This window comes from Oryctolagus cuniculus, chromosome 10 (assembly GCF_964237555.1).
Source record: "Oryctolagus cuniculus chromosome 10, mOryCun1.1, whole genome shotgun sequence".
Classification (NCBI taxonomy): domain Eukaryota; kingdom Metazoa; phylum Chordata; class Mammalia; order Lagomorpha; family Leporidae; genus Oryctolagus; species Oryctolagus cuniculus.
Window position 1 is genome coordinate 32,441,601 of NC_091441.1, and position 23,180 is coordinate 32,464,780.

At 43.1% G+C, this 23,180-nt stretch overlaps 1 protein-coding gene across 3 annotated transcripts in view; it reads right to left on the reverse strand.

The window, feature by feature from the left end:
• SETBP1 (SET binding protein 1) overlaps positions 1–23,180 on the reverse strand; it is a 384,629-nt gene that overhangs the window by 99,940 nt on the left and 261,509 nt on the right. For all 3 annotated transcript variants that reach the window (XM_008261251.4, XM_017344139.3, XM_051851263.2), the window contains one exon: positions 13,084–16,540. In XM_008261251.4, the coding sequence (XP_008259473.1) occupies positions 13,084–16,540 (3,457 nt within the window). The remainder of the gene's footprint in view (positions 1–13,083; positions 16,541–23,180) is intronic.

Genomic DNA, 23,180 nt, shown 5'->3' on the forward strand with positions numbered 1-23,180 from the left:
ACCAGACAATTTTGAACTAGATGCAATAGAATTTGGTATTTCTACATCTGGTATGCATTATTTATTTGTCTGTTACTGCTTTCATAGGTGTTTTCTGAAAAATTATTACATTTTCCATCTCTGAATTCAGGAATTAATATATTGACTTAAAGTTGCAAAGGGGAGATGGACGCAACAGGGGCTTGTTTTGAGCTGACTATCACCAAAAGGATTTCCAAAACAAATTGCTCTGGATCAGAAAGCTGCAACCCTGCCCTGGGGGAAGGTTGGCCCACATGAATGGGGGCTTCTGAGGGTCAGCTGACTTCCACCTGCAGGCAGAGCTGACATACCATTCTGGGGACTCACTAGAGGAAGTTCTACTCAGAGTCTTTGCTATTGTTCGAAGAAGACACTCAGGATTCTCCTTTCTAGAACAAACCACTGCGATGGACTTTCTTCTATTTAAATTAATATTAACTGGAATTAGAAAAATAACAGAGGAAAAGACAAGGATGAAAGCTATTTTGGGTGATGTTTGTGGAAATTTACAGAATCTCCTGGATGATAGTGTATTCTCCTTTGCCTGATGTCCTATAGAAATGCCCAACTTGGAACAAATGCAAATATGGATTACTGGCTGAAAAGAAAATATAAAGATGGCTGCTTTTTGAGGTGGGAAGTATTGGCCTCATAATCTCACCTAAGAAAAACATCTATAGGTGTATCAGGAAAGAAAATAAAACAGTAAACTCGGAAGTTCTTTGTGTCATAAGCTTAAAATTAGTAGTGGGCCCTTCATTCTTAAGTGCTTTCAGTATGAATGACAGCAATACTGACCAATGAGAGTAGCCATAACTTGATTCATTTTGGATGGTGTTTGGATGGTGTGTGTGTGTGTGTGTGTGTGTGTGAGAGAGAGAGAGAGAGAGAGAGAGAGAGAGAGAGAGAGAGAGGCGGGTGGTATTTGTAGCACAAACTAGAAACTGGCTGGTTGGACTTCATATTGCTGCGATGGAGATAAGATTTCAAGCTCTGAAAAACTCATTGCATCTCCCCTTATCAGATTGATCTGAGACAAAATATTCAACACTCAGAGACTCTTGAGGAAAATGTTTGCCAACTGTTCTCAGCCTTGACTAACCAATCAGGTTGCTCTCCTGGCACTTGATCCTGTGGATAATTTACTCAACTAGGACAGTGTGAAAATCTGGATTGCTTTCCTACTTAATTGCTGCTGTACTTACACATAAGGATATGTGTAGGTCATGACACAGAATGTGGAGGACAACTGACTATGGTCAATCCTGGGAAGGCATTCAGGAGAAAACTGAGGAGGCCAGGCAGCCCCAGTGGGGGTAAGGAGAAGGAGTAAGAGGAAGGAGAATAGCTGGGGGTAGGTGAATTGGTTTTACCTGGCATCTGGAGAGGGAACAACGTGAGTGGGGGCTGTAGGCTGGGATCCTGTGCACTAACATCATCAGAGTACTAATTTCTGGGTGGTGGGATTATAGGAGATGTTATTTTTCCTATGCAGGCTTTTTAAAATTTTCCACTTATTCACTAAGTATTTTTTGGATGATAAAATAAACAATAAGTGTTCCCAAAATTATCATTTTATAAATGCTTATGAGTGGGGGATACCTTTTTATTGTTGCTGGAGATTCAAAAAGAAAATTATTACTTAGTGCTAAAGTGGTTTGTTATTTCACAGGAGACATACTGACAAGGACTTGTAGACCTATGATGTCTATTAAAGGACGATAAAGTGTCTCTTACATGTTTGTAGTTGCCTCATTGCCCAGTATTGTGTCTGACACATATTTGGCACTTGATACTTTTTGTATGACTAGAATAAATAAATTAGGTCAAAATATAATAGCATAAAGAAGCATATCCTATAAAAGAAATATTTTTAGCCTACTAGTCTTAGTTGGCATATCAACCATGACAAACTGGCTCAGAATTTTAGTGTTTCCAGGCCATATCCCAAAAACTAGCAGACATTTGAAAGGGAATGAGGTCTTCTATCTAATAAATTCCAAGACTGTGGAAATGAGACTGAAATCCATGACTGCATTAATGACTTAATCTACTCTGTTTTTATTTTTGAAATCATATCACTCTCAAGGTACCAGCTGTTGAAGATTTACCAACACATATATAAAGGCTCTCAAATTATACACAACTTTTCTTTAGAAATAACACAAAATAAAATACTCTCTTTTCCCATTTGCGATTTTTCAGGATATCCGTTCTCTAGGCAACTGAGAGGGATCTTTGTCCCCAGGTAAATGAGAGCTCTGCACATAGAATCTGCCCTGCACCCTAGGCTCAGCTAACCCTGCCTGCAAAGAGTTCTCTTTAGATCAAAACTATTTTTGGCAAGAGTGTTTTGCCCGTTAGCTAGTGGCTTACTCTGGGCTCCACTATTTAACCCACTGGAAAGTGTTCTACAGGGATAACTCAGAAGCTGAGTCATGCTATTGACCTTGTCAAAGGCTTAAGATATATGGTGGGAAATAAGGGAACAAGGCTGGCTGGGAAAATTCAGGAAACCTGGGATCCAGGCTTTTTCTGTGTAAAACTGGCTGGATGACTTTGGGATTTGATTTTCAAGTGGGAAAGCAACATTGATCTGAAGACATTACTGGAATCTGAATATCAAATAAAGGACGAAAAATGTGCTTTGAAAAGTGAACACCTTGTTCAGATGGAGGAGATGACTGTGATGTAGCTGTAAGGAAAACTTTTTAACTCCCTGGATCCTTAGATCCTCTGTCACCAGACTGAGTCCATTTCCTTCTCAATCTCCCAGTCACTCCACTAAGGAGTGGAAAAGCAGGACAGAGTACCTCTTTAGGACTTGCTGCTCTGCTCAGTCAATCCATCCCTTAATGCCTCCATCTTATGAACTTATTCTCATTCCTTATGTGACTGGACAAATAACAATAACAAATTGCTTTGACGAAGGAAACTTTTTCCCCTGAAAGTTATTTTTTGTTTCCCCTATAGAATGGGTTTCTGTTTCTGGTCATTAAAGGTATAGACTCTACTATTCTCTCTATTTACTTTGTATATGTGTCTCTATCCAATTGACTGTCCACTGAGAGCTTTGTAAGTTGTTTGACGATTGGCATATTTCCTGGCACTTTCACCCAGGACCTAGTACCAAGCTCAAAATCCTTCATGCGTAGCATCCTTTAACATCAATGTATTCTGTATCTTCTTCATGGCAGCCATGCCTCTTTTTTTTAAGATTTATTTACTTATTTGAAAGTCAGAGTTACACAGAGAGAGGAGGGGCAGAGAGAGAGAGAGAGAGAAAGATCTTCCATCCGCTAGTTCATTCCCCAATTGGCGGCAATGGCTGGAGCTGAGCTGATCCGAAGCCAGGAGCCAGGAGTTTCTTCCAGGTCTCCCACATGGGTGCAGGGGCCCAAGGACTTGGGCAATCCTGTACTGCTTTCCCAGGCCACAGCAGAGAGCTGGATCAGAGGTGGAGCATCCGGGACTCAAACAAGCACTCATATGGGATGCTGGCACTGCAGGCATCTCCTTTACCCACTATGTCACAGTGCTGGCCCCAGCCATGCCTCTTAAAATTCCATCCACAGTCAACTGGTAATTTCCATCCAGTCAGGTGCCTTCTTGTACTCCCACATACCTCTGCTTTTGACGTTCATTTCCAGTGTGCTGCGGTACTACTCATTCTCTCTATACCCATTCTCCAGGGGTCTTCTTTCAAAGATTTTGATTTACAAAGAACACTATTGTCTTTCTTGATCCCAGATCTCTATAGCTTCCATCGCTGGCCACTTAACCATCATGGAATAAATTTGATCTGTAGTTAGAATCTGTTTATGTTTACGAACTTATTGTCTTCTCTTCTTTGATTTTTCTTTTCTTCTTGTCTGTACTTGCTTGGTACTATGCCAAGGGATAAATGTCTAAAGACTCCCAATCATTTTTAAGAGTGAGTTTTATTTACAAGAGCAGTTATGAAGACACTTCAAAAAGTTCATGGAAAATGAAATTTAAAAATAAGTTCAGATTGGTACATGCAAAATTTTTCTGATATCTATGCATAGTTTTTCATAATATGCAATTCCACAAACTTTTTGAAGATCTTTTGCATACTGTATTTCATAAAACAGTTAATTCCCCTACAAATCCAACAGTAAGGCTTTCCTCTATAATACTTTGTCTATCACAAATGTTAAGTAATACATCAATTTGTTAGAACTGGTGACTACATTATCATTCTTCCATATACTCACAGTGACAAAATAAACAAGAAGTTTTTGAATAGTTATTATTATGGACAAAAATTAAGCATCTGTGTCTTTGGGGCAGGAAAGGGGGAACTACCCTGGGATCTCTGTCCTCTTTTGAATATTTTTACCATTACTTTGCCTATACATTGCCTTCATAGGCATACGGAATGACATAGCATAAGAGATCCTGGCATTGTGCTGATGCTCCCAGAATTGGAGGACTTGGGAGGAACTGAGAGTAAGACCTACTGAGAATGGCAGTGTCACATCTCATTAAGGGCTGACTTCAAAACAAAATTCCCTTAGGAACTGGAACATTGCTAAAGCCACAGTAAAGTTTTCACACCCTGTACCTGTGGGCCCCATTTCTCACCATTCACTTATTATTATTTTTTTTTTTGACAGGCAGAGTGGACAGAGAGAGAGAGAGAGAGACAGAGAGAAAGGTCTTCCTTAACCGTTGGTTCACCCTCCAATGGCCGCTGCAGCCGGCCAGCTGCGGCTGGCGCACCGCGCTGATCCGAAGCCAGGAGCCAGGTGCTTCTCCCGGTCTCCCATGCTGGTGCAGGGCCCAAGGACTTGGGCCATCCTCCACTGCACTCCCGGTCCACAGCAGAGAGCTGGACTGGAAGAGAGGCAACCGGGACAGAATCCGGCGCCCCGACCGGGTCTAGAACCTGGGGTGCCGGCACCGCTAGGTGGAGGATTAGCCTATTGAGCCGCAGCGCTGGCCACCATTGACTTATTAATTAACTCCTTGCCACTTTGATTGGGTACATAGCCTACAAAGCTTTAAAGATATGAGGCATAAAGTATGCAATTTTCAACTTTTCTGCTGTTTTCAGGGCCTCCAGTGTTTTCACATGTCTTCTCATCTACCCTTATCCTCTATGAACTCTGCAGCTTGCACTCAATGCAAATTAACTAAATTCACAGGGAAGCTCTCTCTCTTTTTTAATTTGACAGGTAGAGTTATAGACAGTGAGAGAGAGAGAGAGAGAGAGACAGAGAGAAAGGTCTTCCTTCCATTGGTTCACTCCCCAAATGGCCACCACGGCCGGTGTTGCGCCAATCCGAAGCCAGGAGCCAGGTGCTTCTTCCTGGTCTCCCATGTGGGTGCAGGGGCCCAAGCACCTGGGCCATCCCCCACTGCCCTCCCGGGCCACAGCAGAGAGATGGATTGGAAGAGGAGCAACTGGGACTAGAACCCGGTGCCCATATGGGATGCTGATGCCGCAGGCGGAGGATTAACCAAGTAAGCCACGGCGCCGGCCCCAGGTTAATCTTCTGATAGACAGCATCATCAATTACAGTCTGAATAGCTCCTCATCCTGCACACAAACCAGATTCTCTCACAGAATCCGTAATTCCTATGCCACGAGTTTCTCAGTTGCCTGGAATAAACATGCTGGAACTGCTTGCTTTTAGTTACAGAATGACTCCTTATTAATATTTCTTTTTCCTCAAGCATGTGTGTTGAAATCTTTATAATGCTTACATTCTGGGAGTGGTTTGGTGGAGTAGGAAGGCCAGAGTAGTGGGTACCGTGCAAACAAGTTGGTAGATAGTTACCGTACAAAATGAAGAATACAGAGATGGTATAAATAAGCCTCATCCAGATAAGAGGAAGGAGTGGTCAAGGAAGAAAGAGAAAGTCTGATTTGCTCATTTCATAACTTTTTCCAATTTAAAATGTGGTTTCCCACTGGTTATTATATTAAGCACAAGTCTTATACTGTAGAGACCAATTCTGCAGCCTATGATCCAAACATTCTTGTCTCATTTTATCTGCTACAATTCCCCTACTACAGATATAAACCTCAATAAAACTGGACTAAACACCATTTCTTAAATGTTTCTTGGGTATTTCTCCTGAATACTCTTGTTTTCATAGTTTCTTTCTATGATGTGCTTCTCACCAACACTACCCTCACCATCTCTACTCCTCAAATGCCTCTCCCATCTTCTTAAGACACAATCCAAATGGTAACTACCATAATCTGCTTATCTCTCCCCTACCATGAAAACATGAAGGTGGCTCATCATCATTTGGACAACCTCAGCAGTTTTCTTTATGACCTTCTCATGGACCCTCTCGTCTGCTTTTAATATGATAAATTAACGGCACCCAAACCACCTACCCCAAGTTGTAGAGGAGTCCCTTGGGTAGAAATCTCTTTGAGAGAAAAAGCATCATTATTCACCCTTTAATTCCTTCCAGGAATGCAGCATGCATTATACATACTTATAACTAAATAAATAATTAAAAAATTATCTCTACCACTTTCCTGTGAATTTAGTTAATTTGCATTGAGTGCAAGCCACAAACACAAGTATCCAGCCACATCAATGTTCCTTTACACAGTGAAGAGATGGTTTTCTGGAATTTCCTTTCAAAGCTGCCTTCCTTATCTCTGTCCAGTGACAGGCCAGCCTTTGGAAGGCATGCTTGACTCATTTCTTTGGCCAAGAAAGGCTCCATTTTCCATCAATGAGAAGTCTGTTGAAATTGTAGCTTCTCGGCACCAGCACCTGAATCTGCATAATTCCCTAATCCCAGGGAGGTATAAATAAAAACTTCCAACAGGACAGGATAACATTTGCCAACTGTGGGAAGATAAATGACCTGGGGACTTCATGCTCCGAAGGTAGAATTGCTCAATTTCTGATTTCAATGTAGCAAAAGAGATGCTGTAAGTCTAAGCTGAGTGTGTGTGTGTGTTTTTCTTTTTTGGTCCCTTTGTTGCCAGTACATTATGGGTTACAACATTTAATTTGATTAATTCTTGGTTTCCAAAAGGAAACTTTAGGAGGAACCTTGGGAGGTTCAATAAAATAAATATGTGCAATTGTTAAGACAGGAAAAGGGAAAAAATGACTTCCATCAGAGCCCACAAAGATCATTTCCAGTCCCAAACATGGGTCTCCAGAGAGAGCCTGGAAACCGAATTATTGTCAAAGACATGCTTACCTTTTACAACAGCTCATGGCAAAAGAAAATATAGAGCTTAACATCTCTCCTACAATTCACCTCTGTGGTTTTTTTTTCTTTTATTTATCCTCTCCCCTCAATCTCATCCTTTTCCCACTTTCTGATGTGCAGTTTCCCAGTCTGTGAGCTTTAAACAATTAGATGTGTATCACTGGATGAGTCATTTGACCATATTAAGCCTCAATATGTTCATCAACAAAATGAGCTGTTTATACTACATGATTAAGGTTCTTTCTATCTGGAGTCTGAATATACATGTAAGTGCGCTTTGTCTTCTCCATTCAACTGGAAATATTAGTGTTTTATCTAGCTGTTCTAAGATGATGACGGTGGTTTCAACCTGCACAAGAAGCTAGCTAATTTATTCATGTGAGTAAGATTTGAAAAAGTTCAGTTTTTTGTAAAGTGAGATCAATCATCCAATGAAGTTACTGGAGATGAAGGAGGGGTCATAGAGATGAAAATATGAACAGTGAGATCTATTTCAAAACTTCATTGAACAGCTAAAGATCTGGTGAACTTGGCTAATACCTAGGGCATTTTCTCCTTAGCTGTCTCTTTGGGGTGATGGTTTCTGTTGATTGTAATGAGTCTGAGACTTTGAGTTCTAGACTATCAAGTCTGGACAGAACCTTTATCGCCACAGTCCATTTGGAAACAGAGTCCAAAAGAAGTCTCTAGCCAAGAAAAAGTCTTTAGCTGGTTAGTGTAGAGCAAGACTTGGAGAGGCATTCACAATACCACATAATCCACACAGCAACCATTAGCTGATTAATCTTTTATCTGTACTCACAGAAGGATGCAGAATTCAATTTGGATGTAGGTTTAATGAACTACATTTCATTAGCTTTCCATTTTTCACTCTCTTTTTTTCCTGATGTTAACTTTCTCCTTCCATAAATCTTGTTTTTAATTTCAGTTTTAGAAAACTTTCCTCACATTTTAAAATATTTACCTTCCTTCTTTTCTTTTTCCCCCTCCCTCCCTCCTTTCTTCCCTCCTTCCCTTCTTCCTTCTTTTTACTTGAAAGGCAGAGAGAGAGAGAGTGAGGGAGAGAGACTGAGATCTTCCATCCATTGTTTAACTCCCAAAATAAATAACTGCAGCTGCCAGGACTGGGCCAAATTGAAGCCATCAGGCCAGAAATTCATCTGGGTCTCCTACATGGATGACGGGGGACCAAGCACTGGAGTCCCAGCATCATCTGCTGCCTTCCAACATGCCTTAGCAGGAATTTGTATTGGAAGTGGATGAGTCAGCACTCAAACTGGCACTCTGATATGGAATATAGTCTTTCCAAGTGGTGGCTTAACCCACTGTACCACAAGGCCCATTCTCACAATTTTTTTCTTATCACTTTCACAACATTTCATCCTTTTGCCAATTTCCTTATCTGGATGACTGCTGGGGAGAGGCTTTTGTATTACTCTTGGCTGGGGCATATGTTTCCTGCCAATGAGTGACAGTAGAAAGTGCATCCAAAATGCCCCACAGTGCTGATAAGAGGAGCTGGCAAAGGGCAAGTGGAAGACTCAAGGAGGCAAAATTGTGGTACAGGCTCAAGGGAAACCAGCTACCTACATGGCAGGATTTTGATATCTGCGGTGAGCTTGGGATTAATTCTCAGCATCCATTCATCATGATGAAAGATGGCTAACTTGTCTAACCGTGTCACTGGACTTCAAGGTAATGCATGCAAATTTAATCTTCTCACTCTTTCCCCATTATTTGACAGAAGCTTAGAGATCTGTAGTCATGATGTCTTAGTACCTGGCACAATTTTAGGTCAAAGTATAAATTAAAAAAAAAAGATTATTTCCAAGTGGTCTGAACAGGAAGCACATCATTCCCACTGGAGACTTCTTCCACCAACTTGCAGGAAGTTGTCTTTGAAGGCACGACCATGTTGTCAACCTGAGACAGGCTTGTTCTTCTGGAAATCTGCTGCATGTGTGAGGGGTGGTAACGCCTAGTGAGATACAGGCTCAAATGGTAGCTGATGAAGCTTCTTCCAATACTGGGATTGCACCTATTTGTCCTCAGGCAAACATTTTTATAAATGGACAGTTAGCAGATGTTATGCATTTAGAAAACAGTCCAAAAGAGCCACTGTCTTCTGAAATCAAAGACAGAGAGAGAATAGAACACAGGAAAAATGGTGAAGAGTCTGGATGACTTCTGAGTTTTAGGTGCAAGCAGGCAAACAAGACAATGTAGCCATCTGCTAGGCAAGAGGGATAAAAAAGCAGGCTTTCCCAAGTAGGAAAGAAGAAACCGAGTGTGCAATTGTTGCTATGGTTAAATGGGGCTTCTAATTCTCTCCATAATGATAATGACTTACATTTATACAGGGCCTTTCATCAGCTCTGATCTCAGGGAGACTCAAAGCCCTTTCTTAACTCAGCTCTTAAATCTGGTCTTCAACAAGCTAAGGGGTGACATCTATATTTGTGCCATATCTATTTTAGAGAAGAATGACTCATGTGAAATAGAACACTCAGAGGCTAAGGAAATGAATCCTGAGTGCAGAAGGAACAGGTGGAGGGGGAGATGCTGTGGAAAGGGCAGAAGCTTATTTCCAGTTGTGACCCTCAACACAATCCAGCTGAACAGACACCTCCACAGAGGTAAAGTTCCCAGAAAATCTGAGTGTTTAAAGTAACTCCAGCCTCATTTTATCTGTTTCCTGTCTTTTTCTTGGACCTGGCCCTCTTTGGAGTGTATCACATCAAGGTGAATGCTCCTTAGAGAGGACTTCATGGTTTCAGTGCTGTTAAAGCCAGAATTTCCCCTGATACTCTGGAGGTTCGGAAACAGAGGAACATTTGGGATACAGGTAAGCAGAGGCCGAAGCTTGGGAGGAAGAGGAATGACAGGGAATCTGGTCTGTCCCAGTGACAGTCAATTAGACATGCAGGGACATCAGGCATAACTCAACCAACAAAATTGACTTGTTAAAGTGTTAGGGAAAAAATAAACTTACATAGCACAGAGATAGGCACATGCAGTGGCAAAAAGTAATCATAAAAGTAGGTTCTGGTAAGGAGAGAGATAGGAGGCCCTTTTGTATAGGTGTTTCTCAGCTGATATTAGGAGAGGTTAGGCCATGAGGAAAATTTCTTCCCCAGCTGAGGACTGAATAAAGGGATGAACTTCTTTCCTTAGATACTGTCTTTTGAAACCACTGCATAATCTCTAAGTCATCACAGGATGGATGAAATTCTGAGAGGAAGGGCAGCAGTGACACAGAGGAGCACTGGGCTGGGACCTGTGTTCTACATTTGATCTTAACCAGTTGGGTGCCATATGGTTGAGGTCCACACACTGGGAAAATCCTTGGGCTTACTTACAATCAAAAGTGACACCCTGGGGTGGGTATTTGGTGCAGCACTTAAGACAATGCTTGGGATGCCCACAACTCACATCAGAGTCCTTGGGTTCAAATCTGAGTTTCAATCTTGATTCCAGATTCTTGTTGGTGCAGACTCTGGGGGGCAGCAGTGATGACTCAAGTAGTTGGGTCCCTGCTACTCACATGGGATATCCAGATTGAATTTCTAGCTCCTGGCTTCAGCCTGGCTCAGGCCTGGCTATTTTGTGGAATTGGAGAATGAATGAGTAGATGGGACATTTCTCTTTCTGTCTCTCCCTCTCTCTTTCAAATAAATAAATAATTTTTAGAAAGTGATGGCTTTCTTAACTTGTGGAAGTCAACTTGATCTTTGTAAGTCTTGGTGTTTTTATGTGAAATATTGGAATAGAAGTACCTGTCTTTTAATATTATAAGAAAGGTGTTATAAAGTAACACTCCATTCTCCAGAAGTCTGGCTCAACCATTCAAAGTACTCCTAAGAAGTGGAATATCATATCTGAAACCACATAAATTTCATAACAGAATTGGACTGTGTCTAGTACTTGAGGTTGAATCCAAGGTTTGTTGTTGTTGTTTGTTTTTCAATTTTGTGTGGCTGTCTGAAGACCAAATGAGAAGACGGGAGACCTCTGAATGAAGTGATAGTCAATAACAGCCGTGGGAATGCAAACTCATGGCAGAATGGCTGGCATGTGGGCACTTTCACAGATACACTCAGTGACTGCAGATGAACCCTGGCTTGGAAACATGAAGTCAATCAGCACCCAGCAGTGTAGTCTGGCAACAGGTATATTTAAAAATGCTGAGAAACCCAACACCCAACAAAGGCTGATTTTAGCTTCTAAGATTTGCTTCTCAGGGCAATGGCATTAGAATTCTTGCTTAAAGATTCTTAGCAATAACCCAACTCCATTCTTTTCTAGCCAGATAACATCCAGAAAGTACAAAAGTCAGGACACTCTGTCCATGGTTGGTGTAGGGCCCACGGACCAGTACCATCATGTGGAAAGAGACATTAATAGTATTTCTTACGCACAAACTTCATCTAGTGCCTTCTGTCCAGATGGGCTTAACCTAGGCTCAGCACAAGCATCTTCAACAAAGTCTGATGATGAGAAATGGTGAGTCCCAGATGAGTACATCCTCTTTGGGCAGACATGAAGTGCTGGTTATTTATCACCTTTAACAAATGCAGGAGACCTTACTGCTAATTGGTCTCTTCATTAACCAAAGAGAATATCTACCACAGTAACAACTCACAAGCAGGAAGCAATCTGGAGCAATCTTTATGTAGTTTCTCACTCATAACCATATTTCTTTCTGAAATCTACTGGCCTTGAAAATGTCTCTAATTTGTCACGAATAGACTGCTCTCACCTTCACTAATTATAGACTCCCTGGGAAGGGAGAGGACAAACAAATGGTATACATCATAAACAGAGGTGAACCACTACAACCAAACCTTACACATGGATTATTAGTTCCTTAAAACCAAGATTTGACCAGAAGGGTTTTATTTGGGGACAAAGAGAATACAAGAACACCTTCTAGCTTCTGCAGCTCCTAGGAAATACGTTTCTACCCGTCTCCTGGTAAAGACCGGCTGTTTTTCTGTAGGAGTTTCATCATTTGTGTGATGTAGGGACAAGGCAAAAAGATACTTTTGTAGGAGTGTGAGACTGCCACAGTAGGAAAGGGTTTATGTCGGTGGGGAGGTTAACAAGGAAATTCTATAACTGGCAAAGAATGGGGTCTTCCAAGTTCCAACAAATAGATACTTCAGTTTAGAGATTAGTGAGTGGAATCCTATTCCAGTAGACAGACTAAGAGACACACAGGGGTGGGGTGGCAGGCATATACAGCACCTTCCAGCCAGGCTCCTTCACAATGGCAAGCTCAATGACAAGTATCTTAATGTGGTCAAGGCTTCCCTTTGAAACCCAGCCCAGGGCAGCTCATCAAATACCAAGGGAGAAAGACAAGATAATATGACCAGGGGCTGTAGCTCCCTGATTAGTTAGACTTTAGGAGGTACTGGTCACCTGCTTCCAATGACTTCTGGAGAGGTCATGTCTGATAAAGTAGACACTAGTTTCCTTCCAGCTTCAGCATTTTTGGGATCTTATTGCATCATTTCAGGTGAGGACCTAAGAACAGCAATTTTAACAAAGAGTGTAACTGTAGTGGGTATGGCTGATGCTTAGGTAGGTATTGGGGACTGCCTATGGATCCATGGCTTCTCAGGTAATGGCTCCAGTAGAGAAGAGAGTTAGTAAATGGTGAGCAATCAATACACAAAATGTGCAGCCAACTCAAACGTTTAAGGAGGATTTGATTTCAAAGGGTTTCCTCCTCTTTGCAAATTAATGGACCCAATGTGCCTAGGATGGCTGACCTCTGAAATGAAGGTCCCACAATTAAACAACTAGAACATTCAATTCTGAAGAAGACCTCGGCCTTACCTGGAGACATGGAGGAGTCATAAGAACTTCTGTCCTTGCGGTTCACCTTGAAGGCTTGGATGTCCTTTTCCCTGTACGTCCCAAAGCCTTCGTAGCTCCTCCTTTTACTCCCACTCACATCACTGTCCCACTTGTCATTCGAAGGGTTCATTTCACTGAACACGTCCAGGCTCTCTGATCTCGTGCTGCTACCATCCCCACCACTGCCAGAGTACCTTTTAGTGCATGAGTCCACAGGGTCACCACTCAGGTCACCTTTGTCCTTGGCCTGCGTCCAATGCTGGGCATCAGAAAGTGACAGCGTAGACAGGGTGTCCACCTCAAAGTTGTTCTTAGAAGCTTTGTGGCTGGCGTCACTGTGCTGGTGTCTCTGCTTCTCCTTATGCTTGCTCTTCTCATTCCCCAGTGGGAGCTCTTTGTCCGCGCTGCTCAGCCGCTCACTCAGGAGGTGGCTGGAGAATCCTGTAGCTTTGCCTGCAAAGAGACCACTCAGGTTGTCGTGGGTCCCCAGGATCCGGTCTTCCTTGTGCTTATGCTTGTGTTTGTGTTTCCTTTTGTGGAGCCGACTGCTGGACAGACTGGCACCGCCCACCTTGGGAGGGTTCAGGGATGGCTGCATGTCCCCAAGGCCCATGCCAACAGGTCCCTGCAGGTGTACTCCGTGCTTTGCTTTATGTTTAGCTGCCCCAGACATCTTTACATGGGAGCTTGTGTGGAACTGAGGTGGTGGCACTGTTGGCCTCATGAAGGGGGAAGCTGCTCCCAGGGTGTGCGATAGGTACAAAGGAGCTGGGTACTGACCGTAGTAACCAAGGTTCATCATAGGCATTGATGTGTAAGGCATTCCATAGGGTGCATAGTAACTTCCACTGGGAATAGGGTAGCTGAACCCTTGTAAAAAAGGCACCTTTGTCATGGTGTCATTGGTTTTTGCAGGCCTACCACGCTTCTTCTTTGACTTCAAGTCTGAAGTCCTACGAAGATAGAGCAAGGGGTCATACTGGATATATGGCACCGGGTAATAGTGATCAAAGTTAATCCGAAAAATGCTGGGATATGGATTCTCATGGTAAAAGGTGTAGCTCCGGTGGGAGATCCTGAACACTTGGAACTTGGTGATGAGCTCTTCCAGCTCTGCCAGAAACTGGAGATCATCCCGGTTTTGCAGGCTTTTCCGTTTCCTCTTGTGCTTTGGCTTCTTGAGGCTCTCGTGGGCCAGAAAGTTGTCCACAATGAGATGCTTCTGCCGGTGGCCATGCCGATTCTTTGTGCTGGTGTCAGATGGAATGGCCTCCGGGTTGTCCAGGGAGCAGAAATCAAAAGAGTACCTCCGTCGGGATTCTGAACTCTTCTCCGCTTGATCAGACGTGCTGTTGTTGTCTGTCCCGATGCCACTGTCGCTCGGGATCGTCTCCTCACTGTGCGACTCACTGACAGGGGACAGTGTGATTTCCTTTAGTGAGCCAATCTCGCAAAGGTGAGAAGGAGAGTTGGCCATCAGCCTGGGTGGAGACAGCTTCCAGGTTGCACTGTGTATTCCCTTTTGGGTTTTGGTTGGAAGAGCACTGATGGGCTGGAGATTTGGCATAGTTTTCAACTCTGAAAAATTGGTTTCAGTGCTGGCGGGGCTCAGGTTGCCATTGGACCCACCTAACTGTGTTGAAAGTGGGTGCATAGCTGCTGGTGAAGACGCCACAAGTGACTGAAAGTTGGAAGGCACGGCTGGAACATCCGGCTGGCTAGAAACAGGCCTTGAGTGCTTGATGGCTGTTTTGGGTTCTTCGGATGGGGGTGGCAGCTCTGTTCTTGGCTTTCTGCCCCTCTTCTTGCCAATGTAGATGGTCCCCCTCTTGCTGACATTAATCTGCTTGCCCAATTTGCTTTCGATTGCTGCTGCCCCAGGGCTGGTCTCTGGGGGAGCTTTAGCCTTCAGAGCAATATTGCTGGAGCAGGACAAGATCTGGTTCAAGATATTTTTCCTCTTCAGTGTTTTCATCTTATTGATCGTTTTGATGGTCTTCTTATCCAACACGCCAAGCTTTCCAACTTTTTTGTGAAATTTCATCTCGCTCATGGGTTTGTCCTCTCCTGGCACAAGCTGGGCTAACTTAGCTAAATTGCGTCGCCTCTTTCTTTTCTTAGTGCCAGGAAACTCTCGGCTGATGGGACTGACTGGGCTGGTAGAAGTACCCTCATGAATTGTCTCTACTGTGAGCAGAGGCTGCTTCTTTGGTCGTCCCCGCTTCTTCTTGACTGGAGTGATCACAGTAAGACTGTCTGTGTTGGTGTACAGAGGGCTGGAGGGGGTGATGGGATAGGCAGATGGTGGTTCCACCATCAGTTTATCAGAGGTGGCCATAACTGCCTCTCGGAGCATGCTGGTAGGTTTTGGTTTGCTGCACGTCCACCTCCGTTTTGCAGCAAATTTTGGATGTTGAATTTCTGGCAGCTTTCTTGATGGAGAGTGATCTGCGCATGTTGGAGGCGTCATGACCAAAGGTGGCTTCCGTGGCTTAGACACAGCTCCTGGGACAATTTTTTCAATATTTCCACCAGTTTCAAGGCCAACTGAGGAGGACTCATTCTCTATAATTTTACCCAATTTAGGGACACGGGGATCTTTCTTATTGCCCTCTGAATTGGAAAGGATCCTGTTAACTACTTCACTGCTCATCGTGATTCCAGAAGCCAGGGCTTTCTCTGGGATGATTTTATCGACCACAGCTTTGATGGACTGTCTCTTCTTCCTTTTATGGCTGCTTGGATCTAGAGAGGGTGTCTTGATGGGGATAGTAATCCGGACATGACTTGAGTCATTTTCAGGATTACTGACGGAACTCACATTCTGCCTGGCTGGTGATGCTTCTTGGGTGTTATCTACAGAGTAGCCTTCTCTTTTACCTTCAGTGTTGTCAAATGCTTTCTGGGTACTCTTGATCCAATCCAGGTCTGGGTTTGGGATGCTCTGATTTGCATCTTTCTTACTAGACTTCTTCTTGCTGCCTATAACAGGTGGTTCTGAGGGATCCTTTGTCCCCCCTCCATCTTGATCTCCCAAGGACTGAAGCCCGTTACACTCAGCAGAGCTGCTGGGTGGAGCTGGTGAGCTGTGGTTGCTTGGGGATGGAACCACACTTCCCAAGAGCAGATCTTTGCTACTGTTAGACAGCTGACTCCACGTGCTTCCTGCACTGCCTTTCTTACCCTGGACCTTTGCAAAGGAAGCCACAGGCTCAAGAGCTGGAATCTTGCTGGTGCTCGTAGATTCTCTGCCAGACTCTGTACCAATGAAGCAATTCTGAGTGGTGGGTCCACTGTCAGAGGTGGTGGACCAGTCCATGTGATTCTGGCTGCTGCTTTTTTGCTGGTGCTTTGGTTTTAAGGTGTCCCCGGTGAAGTCCTGTGTGAGGCCTGGGTCATAATGGAGAGCTGAGTGTTTCTGGGGCCTCTCATATGCCTGAGGGTAGGTGGAGTGGAGAGGGAGAGAGAGAGAAAGAGAGAGCACCAATGAGCAGGCTGGAACCACTAGCAATGCAATTTCAGAAGACTTAATTATTTGAAAGTTGGAAACAAGAAACTATGCTAAGAGACACCCTTTATTCCAGATACTTTATAGAAGCTTTCTCAAATGCAGCTATAAAGATATATTGCACTGGCTTTGAACATTCATAAAGATGTCTTAATTGCTGTTTTTCCTCCTTAAATAACAGGAAGCTTGACCTATTTTTGATTTAATGCAATCTGAGAAGGACTGCTTAGAGGATGCATGGTCCCTGAAGGTCACTTAGTTGACAAGTGAATGGGTCACATTTGGCCAGGAGTTGGTGGTGAGGGTCGTGCCTAAGGTGCCACAGCCCAGGACACAATGTGGTCCTCTTATCTCCCACGATTCTTGTTTATATCCCTGCTTCTCTTCAGAGACAGGTCTTTCCCTTGTTATCTAATTCAGGTTGTATTTTATCCTCAGTTCAATATCTTTGTGCTCCAGTAACTCATAAGAACTATTGCAAAAAGTAAAGACAAGGAAAGTTAAGGACTGAAGGGGCAAGAGAGGAGTAAGAAGACTGCATGTGGAAAGTGGCCAGTCAAGGGCAAGGAAAAGAAATAGAAGAGAAGAAACAAGAATTGTCCCGAGCCTTCAAATCTGCAGGCTTTAAGAGTGTTTGGGAGTTAGCAAGTTAAAGGATCTTTAAAATCATTCTTTGTTCTTTTGAGATACCTCTTGGTTAGTCTCAAAAGGAATCTTGGATTTCCTAGACAACTGGGCCAGTACCAAATCACTGCCATTCAAGACTATGCCTCTGAATTTTCTCCACTAGGCTTTCCCTACACTGATTATAAGTTAATGTCTTCAACACCTTTTCCAGGACTGATTCTTCAGGCAAGAAAGGTGAAACTTGGTGCTTCAGACACAACATAGTCAGTGTAGGTTGTATGTGAGAACACTGAGTTTTGGGTAGCCAAGGGTGGAGTGTTATAGACTAAATAAGACATGGTTTCTCAGACTCATGTCGATGTTTAAACTCTGAAGTACTAAGTTAAGGGTTGATGGATGAAGGGTGGAGCCTTGATCCAATAATGGTGAATGAGAGGGGGTTTGGTGGGAGGTCTTTAGGTCACTGGGGGCTTGTCCTCAGAGGGTAGTTCTTGTGAGGGGGAGGTTATCTAAGCTGATCTTGGTCTGGCTTCCCTCTTGGCTTCCTGGTTCCTCATGTGGTCATTTCTCTGCACCTGCTTCACTGTGGCCAACTTTCACCAGATGCCAGACTAATGGGACTGGCCTAATTGTAAAACTGTTAATTTCTAAACATAAAGCTGAAATAAACCTTTTCTTCCCCAAAAACTACTCTCAGGTGTTTTAATTAAAGTAACAAAAAGCTAACAACAGTCAGCGTCTATAAAAATCACAAAGGAAAGGGATGGTAAACATATCATTTTGACTTATTAATACTATTTTTAATAGATATATTCTCATTGTTCCAGATAGATTTTTTTTTTTGACAGGCAGAGTGGACAGTGAGAGAGAGAGACAGAGAGAAAGGTCTTCCTTTGCCGTTGGTTCACCCTCCAATGGCTGCCACGCCCGGCGCGCCGTGGCCGGCACACCGCGCTGATCCGAAGGCAGGAGCCAGGTGCTTCTCCTGGTCTCCCATGGGGTGTAGGGCCCAAGCACTTGGGCCATCCTCCACTGCACTCCCTGGCCACAGCAGAGAGCTGGCCTGGAAGAGGGGCAACAGGGACAGAATCTGGCACCCTGACTGGGACTAGAACCCGGTATGCCGGCACCGCCAGGCGGAGGATTAGCCTAGTGAGCTGCGGCGCCAGCCTCAGATAGATTTTTTTTAAATTTTTTTTTAATTTTTTGACAGGCAGAGTGGACAGTGAAAGAGACAGACAGAGAGAAAGGTCTTCCTTTGCCATTGGTTCACCCTCCAATGGCCGCCGCGGCCGGCGCGCTGTGGCCGGCGCACCGCGCTGATCCGAAGGCAGGAGCCAGGTACTTATCCTGGTCTCCCATGGGGTGCAGGGCCCAAGCACTTGGGCCATCCTCCACTGCACTCCCAGGCCACAGCAGAGAGCTGGCCTGGAAGAGGGGCAACCGGACAGAATCCAGCGCCCCGACCGGGACTAGAACCTGGTGTGCTGGTGCTGCAAGGCGGAGAATTAGCCTAGTGAGCCGTGGCGCCGGCCCCAGATAGATTTTAAGCCTTACTACTAATAAAAGCATTCATTAAAGCTCATTATGTCTAATTTATACATAAAAAAGTAAATACATGGTATGTTTTAGCCTAAGTTTTGTTAAAGAAGGGGAAAATAAGTAAATTGAAGTATGATCTGGATAATATTCCCATTGTGAAGTATTTGTCTATTGACTTAGTGAATTTAGATAACCATAAGCTGTAATATTTGTCTGTCTATTTATATATAGGTCTTTCAGTCTGTCTATCCATCCATTCATCTACCCATTCATCCATCTATCATGCCACCTATCTTTATTGGCCATTAGTGTTATAGAACTTACACTGGTGTTAAATTTGATATTACATAGCTTAATGCTTTATTAGAAAAATACTTAGAGTTCCTGTTAAGAGTCAAAATACAGATGGCAGAAAGTATTATGGGTAAAATTCAATGTCATAATGCAAGAAGGATTTCCTTCACACTAGTTCCTGAAATGTACAGGGTTATTTCCTGCCTCTTTGATTTTGTAACATGCTTTTTATTCTTATAACATTACAAGAATGTAATACATATATTTCAAGAATCTTGAGGTAGTCTCCATAAGCTAAGTCTATAGATTCTAAGGGGAAAATAGAGAAAAGAAATTCTTTTTTCTTCATATTGTAGTTTATAGTAGAGGCACTACCATCATCAACACATAGAGAATTAGCCCTACCACCTAATGTATTTACTAAGTTTTATTGCTGTGGTCATAGGCTGTTATTCCACTTTATAGAAAAATATAGAAATCTTATTTATGCCATAAAATACTAAATGCCACTTACTTATCTTTTATGAAGCAGAGTTTTGCTAATTTAGCATTTATGCTTTGGACTTGGGCTGGGACTATGTGTTCATTAACAGGATCACCAGCCTACAAGAAGGCTTGGAGGCAAAGTTTTCCACTCCTTGGATGACAATATATTACTTACATTGGACATATAATCTTACCTTTTAAAGCTATTTATTTATTTGAAAGTCAGAGAGCAGAAAGAGAGAGGAGACAGACACACACACACACATACACACACATATATATATATATTTATGGAGGGAAAGAGAGAGAGAGAGAGAGAATATGAGAGAGCTTGATGAGCTACCATCCACTAGTACACTCCCCAAATGCCTAAAACATCCAAGACTAGACTGGGCCAAAGCCAGCAGCCAGGAATTCAATCCAGGTCTCTTACATGGTTATTAGGAACCCAATACCTTGAGCCATTATTGCAGCCTCCCAGAGTGTGAAGTAGTTGGAAACTGAAGTCAGGAGCCAGAGTTAAGAATTGAACTCATGCACACTGATATAGGATGTGGGAAATCATCTTAACTGCCAGGCAAACATTCACCTTTTGAGAGTTTTAGTGGGGGTAATTATTAAAAATTACACTGGGCAGGGTGTGCATTTGGTGCAGGGGTTCAGACACTGCTTGGGACATACACATGCCATACTGGAGTGTCTGGATTTGAGTTCTGGGTCCTTTCCTGACTCTAGCTTAGTGCTACTGCACACCAAGCTTGGCAGAAGATGATGGTTCAAGTAGTTGGGTCTCTGCCACTCATGTGGAAGATCGGAATGCAGTTCCTGGAGCCTGGCTTTGGCCTTAGCCAAGGGCTGTTATAGACATTTGGGAAGTGGACCAGCAGATGGGAAGTTGGTAAGTCTGTCTGTCTGTCTATCTATCTATCTACCTACCTACCTACCTACCTATATCAGCCTCTCAAAACAAATAAAAAGTAAAAAACAAATTAGAGTCGTACAAAAGATGTACGTTCCTGTTTTGGGCCTAGGCAAAACAATTCACCCTTTTTCCTCTAACTCCTACCCTCTCCACTTCTCTGGCACTGGACATTGAAACTCACAGAATGTTTCTAGGTGAAACAAGGGCTGGAATCATAGTGCCTGACTCCCATTATGTCCCTCTGTTTTTCTGCAAATATATATCTGCACAAAAAAGACAACACATCACTAATCTTTCATTTGATAATGACTCATAATGAAATTAGAGCAAGGACATTCATTAGGAGGTGGAAAAAAAAATCCTTCCCAAATCCTGAAGGATTAAAGGTGCTTGTCAGGTAACACCCCTTCAATGAAATTTTTACTGTTCGCTTTCCCCATCTCCTGTTAATTGTTTCACTTTCCAATTAACTATGCCTTTGGGGAAAGCCACGTGACTGTCAGGAGGGTGGATTTTACCCTGGTAACTGAAAGGTGGGGCTGCTCACTCATACCCAGGGCATACCAGCTGAGTCATGTAGTTAAGCTTGCTGGTCCCTAGTGCTCCCCTGGACCTCCCCCTGACCCCATTGTTCCTAGCATTTCAGCTGCTATTTGCACCCCCTGGGAGAGCTCAGGCAATCAAAGGGCAGGATGGACAAAAGAGAAGCACAACAAAGAATCAGGAGTGATGGGGGGGTGTGCTTTAAAGCTTTCACTCAGAGGAGCTTCAGAGAAGGGGCAGAGAGTACCAGAAGGAGAATGAGGCCCCCTCCAGTTTTGACTCAAGGCTGCATCCCATTGCATTTCACAGAACCGCAAGTCTTCATCTGTCAGCCATGACATTCCATACACACAGAAGTGAGGCTGTCAGTTCCAATATGTTCTTTGCAGAGAACTGGGAGTTTAGTCCACACAGATGGAGAAGGTAAGGGGTGAGGAGGGGGACACCCAGGCTGTCTGTCCCATTCTTCAGGGGTCTTGGGGTAGGAGTCTTTGAGTGGGATCTCCTTTTCCTCTTTAGATTTAATTTTTGTGTTGGGTAAGACCTAAATTTTTAACAGATATTATATGAGTAAAATCATTAGACAGCAAAGGAGCGAAGAGTGAACAATATTCTACACTGTGCTCAACCTTTGAAGAACACTTTCAATACCAAACCAAGCACAGTATGTTTCTTGGCTGCTTGCCACTGGTTCCCACCCTCATTTCTCTGTGCCCCTAAGACCTGATTGTTTGTGGAACACATAGTTATTCTGAAGCTGTGGTTCACTTTTACAAGAAAGGTTTTCCATGCACATAGAATCTAGGCCAAAGGTTTATCAGTGAAATATCAGAAACACTGGATAGAACTGCTCCTAAGGAATGACTCTGGAATCAAGTCCTTCAGTGATGCAAAGATTTCTTTTGTAAAGTAGATAAATTTTCCCTTTTCAACAATGTATATATAAATCACATGCATTTAAATTTTGTGCAAGATAAATATGTTTTTAAATATTTATTTATTTGAAAGAGTTAGAGGGTGGGAGAGACAGAGAGTGAGCAAGCAATCTTCCATCCAAGGGTTCACTCCCTAGATGGCTGCAAAGGCCAGACTGAATCCTGCTAATGCCAAGAGTCAAGGACTTCATCCAGGTCTCCCACGTGGGTACAGGGGCCCAAGGACTTGGACCATTTTCTGCTGTTTTTCCAAAGCCATTAGCAGGAAGCTGGATCTGAAGTGTAGCAGTTACCCATGTGGGATGCCAGCATTGCAGGTGGCAGCTTTACCTGCCATGCCACAGTGTTGGCCTCAAGACAAATTTCTTTTCAAAAAAGCACTTTATGAGTTTTAATTGCTTTCTTTTAACAAGTTTTCATTAACACGTACTACTTATACATTTGTTTGGTGTACAGTGTGATATTTCAACACAGTCACAGGGCAAAGTGATAGCCCCAGGCAGTGAGCCCTCCCGTTTCCTTATCTTTGTGTTTGGAGCCTCTCAGTTCCACCCTTCCAGTTCCTTGTACAGTAAAATGCACTTTATTTTTAATGTAAGTTTTAAATCTAGCATTAGAGTCCCACGTAAAAACTTAAAACTCTATAAAAATGGGAAGAAAACGGATAAGCCAGCTTTGTCTCAGGCTTACCAAAAGTAAGGTTTGTATCAATGAGAAGATGGTGATTTGAATTTGAGAAAAATCATCTAACTCATTGCCAAAACTTTATAGGAGATAAATTACACCTTTTGGCTAGCTGTATCTCTGCTACTTTCTGGGGACAACAGTCACTTAAATTCATTGTTTGTGATCTATTTTGGTTTCCCTGGGCAGGAAAATATGGCTGACTAAGAAGCAATAGTGGAAGTTTTAGTAGCTCTTAACTTGGCATCTGGTGGTTCTCAAGATGTGATCTTGGGTCAGTGGATCAGGATCACCAAAGACACTGCTTCTGAATACAGACCCGCTGGGCCCCACTGCTGGCCCACTAATTCACAATCTCTGTGGGTGGGAACATAGAATGCACATTTTAACATACTCCCAGATAATTCCAATGTACAACATGTACAACCCAGTTTAAAAACCACTGATCTAATGTTTTAACACCATCATTTTTTTCTAAGTGGTTTTTCTTCAGTTGCTATGGGATTCACAAAACTTTTTGGTGGTAAATATGTGG